General features: G+C 51.4%; 1 protein-coding gene across 2 annotated transcripts; it reads left to right on the top strand.

Moving 5' to 3' along the window:
* The first annotated feature begins 203 nt into the window (after positions 1–203).
* On the top strand, positions 204–5,205 carry EOMES (eomesodermin). Of its 2 annotated transcripts, none has more exons than XM_068982901.1 (6): positions 204–1,072; positions 2,060–2,214; positions 2,851–2,972; positions 3,399–3,557; positions 3,646–3,707; positions 4,524–5,205. In XM_068982901.1, exons 1-6 carry the CDS (start codon positions 204–206, stop codon positions 5,203–5,205), a joined length of 2,049 nt encoding a protein of 682 aa, XP_068839002.1. The 2 variants fall into 2 exon arrangements, with proteins under 2 accessions (XP_068839002.1, XP_068839001.1); XM_068982900.1 differs by having other exon boundaries at positions 4,467–5,205.
* The last annotated feature ends 994 nt before the right edge of the window (positions 5,206–6,199 follow it).

Below are 6,199 nucleotides of genomic sequence, written 5' to 3'. Positions count from 1 at the left end.
TCCATTCGGAAAGGGCTCGGGGTTCGCGGCGCGCAACTGCGCGCGCCTTAGCGGCCCGCGTGTAGCCAGGTGGGTAACCCGGCACGGGAGGAAGGGGAAGTTACCTTCCCCTCGGAAGAGGGCGCTGGCTCCCCCATCCTGCCTTTATAATCAGGTCGCGGCCGGAGAGGAAGCAGCCAGCTGCCGTCTGCGCTCTGCAAAGCATGCAGTTAGGGGAGCAGCTCTTGGTGAGCTCTGTGAACCTGCCCGGCGCGCACTTCTACCCGCTGGAGGGGGCGCGAGGAGGCGGCGGCGGGAGCGCCGGCCACCTCCCGGGAGCGGCCCCCTCGCCTCAGAGGCTGGACTTAGACAAAGCGCCCAAGAAGTTCTCGGGCAGCCTCTCGTGCGAGGCGGCGAGCGGGGAACCTGCGGCCGCCGGCGCGGGGGCCCCCGCAACCATGCTCAGTGACGCCGACGCCGGCGACGCCTTTGCCAGCGCCGCGGCCGTGGCCAAGCCGGGGCCCCCGGACGGCCGCAAGGGCTCCCCCTGCGGGGAGGAGGAGCTGCCCTCGGCCGCCGCGGCCGCTGCAGCCGCCGCCGCGGCCAGTGCGCGCTACTCCATGGACAGCCTGAGCTCGGAGCGCTACTACCTCCAGTCCCCCGGGTCTCAGGGCTCGGAGCTGGCGGCGCCCTGCTCGCTCTTCCCGTACCAGGCGGCGGCTGGGGCGCCCCACGGGTCTGTGTACCCGGCTCCCAACGGGGCGCGCTACCCCTACGGCTCCATGCTGCCCCCCGGCGGCTTCCCCGCGGCCGTGTGCCCACCCGGGAGGGCGCAGTTCGGCACGGGAGCCGGCGCGAGCGGCGGCGCGGGCGGCGGCGGCGGTGGAGGCGGCCCGGGCGCCTATCAGTACGGCCAGGGGGCTCCGCTCTACGGGCCGTACCCAGGGGCGGCAGCCGCAGGTACCTGCGGAGGACTAGGGGGTCTGGGGGTTCCCGGCTCCGGCTTCCGCGCCCACGTCTACCTGTGCAACCGGCCTCTGTGGCTCAAATTCCACCGCCACCAAACCGAGATGATCATTACGAAACAGGGCAGGTGAGCGCAGCGCGGAGGGGCCCGGAGGCGCGGGGGCAAAGAAGGCCTGTGTGGTCCTGGGGTGGCCGGGAATCGGGGCCCGCGGCCCGCCCACTCCGCTCGTGGCTGGGAGAGTTTCCTCGCTGTACCAGTGGAGACGCCGCGTCTCCAGTCCGTCCGCGCACCGGCGCTTCGTGCGGGGCGCTAAGGCTAAAGCTGCTTACCCCCTTCGCTCTCCTCATCCTCACCCAGACTGACGAGGAGGAGGCGGAAATGGAAATTGAGGCTTGTCCACAAAGCTGAATTTCCTAGATCCCCCTGCCCAGCTGTACACGGGTCCCTGCAGGCGGGCCAGAAGTCTCGAGGGGTGGCTCCCCCCGAGTGCTGGAGATGGGCTCCCGCAGTTTTAGGCGCCAAGGTCTCCACGGGGCGCATCCGGGGGACGAGGGCGAGGACGTGAGCGACGGCAGCGAGGGCTGACCCGGGGAGTGGGTTAGGCCGGCCCCTGGAGTCCGACTGGGCTGGGATGCCGGGCCTGAAAAAGTTCGGCTACAAATCCCACTGAGGGCACTGGTTCATTCTGGGGAAAGTGAGGCGTGGGTGCTGCGAGAGGGGCGTCCGAGGGACACTTTTAGCCTTACCAGTAGAGTTTTTGTTTCTGTTTTTTTAAACGAGAGCAACTTAATGTTCCCTTGCACTCGTACTAGTAAAAAAAAAAAAAAGATTTTTAAATAGAAACATCCTGAAAGAAAATGAATGAGTATCTGAATGGGTTGAGAAATTGAGTGAGGGATGCAGAAGTGCAGGCATTGGGGAAATAATAACATTGGGGCAAATTACTGCGGGAAAGAGATTTCCCCGCGAGTTGCCAACTCAAGAATATTGTACGTGGTGAGGGCCACTTGACCCACCGGTATTCTGTTTGTAGACTTCCCAGTGTCGTACTCGAACGTGGGTCTGTGCCCGGGCGTCGCGATTTACATCTCCTGGTTCTATTCCCTTGCACAGACGCATGTTTCCTTTTTTGAGCTTCAACATAAACGGACTCAATCCCACCGCCCACTACAACGTGTTCGTAGAAGTGGTGCTGGCGGACCCCAACCACTGGCGCTTCCAGGGGGGCAAATGGGTGACCTGCGGAAAAGCGGACAATAACATGCAGGGTGAGGAGAGAGGAAGCCTGGGCAGGGTGGAGCGCTGGGAGCCCCGCTCAGATCACGCACAACCAAATCTCGCATAGCTCCTTCCACATCCGGGGCCTGGAGGTGTTAGCAGGAGTTTCTTTGTGTTGAATGTTTGATTAAGGGAGAGAATCGCTAAGTCAGACCTCTTGCCGACTAGCGTATAGCATGTTAACCACGACCCTAGCTAGCCTGCCCCGCCACATCCCTACCTCTGAGGACATAATTGCCATAAACTCTCCGGGGGGCAAGGCTCCTGACATTTTAATCTTGAGAAGAGATCTCCCCAAGGTTGAGTTTATCATAAAAATCCAACCACCTTCCACCATCAGATCTTGACCTTCTAGCTTCAGACACCGGCAAATTGACCTTCAAGAGGCACTGACCGTTGGCTCCATTTTTGCTTTGTCCAAGGAAGGCCGGAAGCACAGGGCCCCTGGGAGGGAAATCAGTAGAGACTACTTGGTCTCCACTGGTCTTAAGCCTCTAAGGAGAGACGGGCATTGTAAGTCTAGCTCTTAAATCTTGCCCATGAGTAGTAAATTCTCTCTCCCCCTACCTCCATTTGCAAACAGCCATATATGCTTGAGTTTTGTGTTTTGTTTCATTTTCTCTTAGGCAACAAAATGTATGTTCACCCCGAGTCTCCTAATACTGGTTCCCACTGGATGAGACAGGAGATTTCCTTTGGGAAGTTAAAACTCACGAATAACAAAGGCGCAAACAACAACAACACCCAGGTAGGGTGACAGGGGAGGTGGTGTCTTCTGGCTGTGAATCTCTTTTCTAATGAGTTTCTGTATTCTTTACTGTGTTTATAATATTTGCAGCTACCTGTTGCCACTTTCTAGTATTTTTTTTTTCCTTTGACCTTTCTCAGTTCTACATTTTTTTTTTTTTTTTGTCATTTTCCTATTGGATTTCAATAACAGTGGGTGAACAATTAGGAACAGAAAGACTGAAATCTTTTGGCGACTTAGGAAACCAAGAGGCAAGAGTGTTTATGAAACACACATATTTTGGCTATGTTTTAAGTTTCAAAAATGGCAACAGAAAAAGTTAGCTGTGGGCTGAGGAGCAAGCAAGTTCCATTCCAAAATATAGAACTGGTCAAAGTCGACTTCACTTTTGCAATTTGGCAGCTCTTTTTTCTGTACCATTTGCAGATGATAGTGTTACAGTCTTTACACAAGTACCAGCCGAGACTGCACATTGTTGAAGTCACAGAGGATGGCGTGGAGGACTTGAATGAGCCCTCTAAGACACAGACCTTCACTTTCTCAGAAACGCAGTTCATTGCTGTGACTGCCTATCAAAACACCGATGTGAGTGCCCCAGAGTCCCCAGCATCCCCAAAGCCCCATCCAGGGTGAGAGAGAAAGTACTCAGTGACTGTCTTTTTTCCTTATCTAGATAACTCAACTAAAGATTGATCACAATCCCTTTGCAAAAGGCTTCAGGGACAACTATGATTCGTAAGTGCACCTTTATTTTTCCTTGCCTGGTCATCTTTGAGTGAGACATATTGAATCAGACACTTTCTTGAGACCATATTCTAGGAAGAGCTTTCACAGTTGGGATTTTTACCCATTTTTATTTTTGCATATATTTGGCTTTGACTAATCTTGCTTTGGAATTTTCACAGAAGGATTTTGTTCATTTCTAAAGAAATGTTAAGGGCTTAAACATGAGAAGCTTTTATTTTTTTAACATTTGAGTGGAGATTTGAAATTTTCATAATCTGCATTTATATACCTCCTTCCCATTTGATCCCAGTTTTTTTTTTTTTAATTCTCTCAGGAGCAGGGATTATTCCCTCATTTTTTTTACATAAGAAAAACCTTAAACCAAAAGGATGTCATTTTCATAACATTAAACAGCAAGGCCCACAAGTGCCTTTCAAATTTGGCATTTCTACCCACCTCAGCCAGCATTCCTTCCCTACTACAGAACGGAGAGTTGCTCCCAGTTCTTCAAGTTCTAGGACTTGCAAAGATGGAATTTCTATAGTTTAAATGCTTAATGCCTGGGAGGAAACTATCTCTTTCATGATGGGAAATTTTGTCCCAGTGAGCCAAGAGTTCAGCTAAAGTGGACTGGTGCCTCCCCACCTCTGGCCCTTCAATCAGCAGACCAGCGCTCAGGCTCTAGAGCCTTCTTCATTTCTGGGATGTAGACTGTTTGGGGACAACATTAGGTTTTTTTTTTTTTAAGTGTTTCTCTTTGTGTTGTAGCATGTACACCGCTTCCGAAAATGACAGGTTAACTCCATCTCCCACGGATTCTCCTAGATCCCATCAGATTGTCCCCGGAGGTCGGTACGGCGTTCAGTCCTTCTTCCCGGAGCCCTTTGTCAACACTTTACCTCAAGCCCGATATTACAATGGTGAGAGAACCGTGCCACAGACCAACGGCCTCCTTTCACCCCAACAGAGCGAAGAGGTGGCCAACCCTCCCCAGCGGTGGCTTGTCACACCTGTCCAGCAACCTGGGACCAACAAAATAGACATCGGTTCCTATGAGTCTGAGTATTCTTCCAGCACCTTGCTCCCATATGGCATTAAATCTTTGCCCCTCCAGACGTCCCATGCCCTGGGGTACTACCCCGACCCTGCCTTCCCCGCGATGGCAGGGTGGGGAGGCAGAGGCTCTTATCAGAGGAAGATGGCAGCTGGACTCCCATGGACCTCCCGAACAAGCCCCCCGGGGTTCTCTGAAGATCAGCTCTCCAAGGAGAAAGTCAAAGAAGAAATTGGCTCTTCTTGGATAGAGACACCCCCATCCATCAAGTCTCTCGACTCCAATGATTCGGGGGTATACACCAGTGCTTGTAAGCGAAGGCGCCTGTCTCCTAGCACCTCTAGCAATGAAAATTCTCCCTCCATAAAGTGTGAGGACATTAACGCTGAAGAATACAGTAAAGACACCTCAAAAGGCATGGGGGGTTATTATGCTTTTTACACAACTCCCTAAAGAGTTATTTTAACCTTGTCAAAATGAGCTCATCGTTTGCCCATGGACTGGGTGGTGTTTCTGTTGTCTTCTTTGCCTAGGTTGTTGCCAAAAAGACATTTGCCTTCCACCCCGATGTGTCCTGTTTTGTGCAATTCTCTAAAAGAAGGTGCCAAAGCTTTTTGATTGCTGCAGGTAACTGAAACAAGCCTAGACTTTTTTTTTTCTTTTTTAAAGAAATTAACAGAGGGCTTTCAAGTGTTTTTAAATTTGAAGGTGATTCAAAGTTACAGATTTATTTATTGGAGACACTAGACATTCAGTGAACTGGGGCTGTGGAGACAGAGGGCCTAGCGCTATCAAAGATGTTGAAAGCTTTGGTGTTTTTATTATTATTTTTTAATCTGTAAATCTGTAAGCAAATAGAAGCCCAGAGTGGTAAAATGGTTTTGCTTCTGGGAGAGAAGGGTGGGCCTTAAGCTTCAACAAGGAAATTTTTGCTGTTAACTTTCTGCTAGGGAAAGAAGACATTAAGCCTGGGAGGCAAGAAGAGCTTTGTGAAGGTGCTGGTTTGGCCCGACTGATCTTCCCAGGCTTTGAAACAAGCCATGTTTGCCCAAGTTCAGTCGCCTCATGTGCTAGGCCTCTGCTGTGTGCCCCTGGGGGCCAGTCGGGGGGCCTCATAGGACTCAGGAGACAGCAAAGGGGTCGCCAAAAAAAAAAAAAGATAATTTTAAACTGTACAGTTGTGTGTGCTTAGATACACTGTAGAATAATGTGGAAAATATTGTATAAATAGTTGCATAGGTATATGAGATTATGTAAAATTGGTGCTTTGGTTTTGTAAAGAATTTGCAAATCATTGGACCACAGCTACAGGAGCAGGGGGCAACATATGGGAATATTCTGTTTACTTCTTAGCTAGTTAAGAATGTATTCAGCTACTGTACTAACTTGAAACGGTGTTAAGGAAAACTCCCTGCGTCATCCTCTTCCTCCACCACCCCCACTACCC

Source organism: Capricornis sumatraensis, chromosome 10 (genome assembly GCF_032405125.1).
Source record: "Capricornis sumatraensis isolate serow.1 chromosome 10, serow.2, whole genome shotgun sequence".
NCBI lineage: Eukaryota > Metazoa > Chordata > Mammalia > Artiodactyla > Bovidae > Capricornis > Capricornis sumatraensis.
Note: the sequence above shows the minus strand (reverse complement) of the source record. Positions and strands in the feature narration are given on the sequence as shown.

Coding starts and splice junctions, on each gene's coding strand:
- EOMES (XM_068982900.1), top strand. CDS start 204: ATGCAGTTAGGGGAGCAGCTCTTGGTGAGCTCTGTGAACCTGCCCGGC. Junction 2,973..3,398: donor CAAACAACAACAACACCCAG/GTAGGGTGACAG, acceptor TACCATTTGCAG/ATGATAGTGTTACAGTCTTT. Junction 3,708..4,466: donor TTCAGGGACAACTATGATTC/GTAAGTGCACCT, acceptor TTTGTGTTGTAG/CATGTACACCGCTTCCGAAA.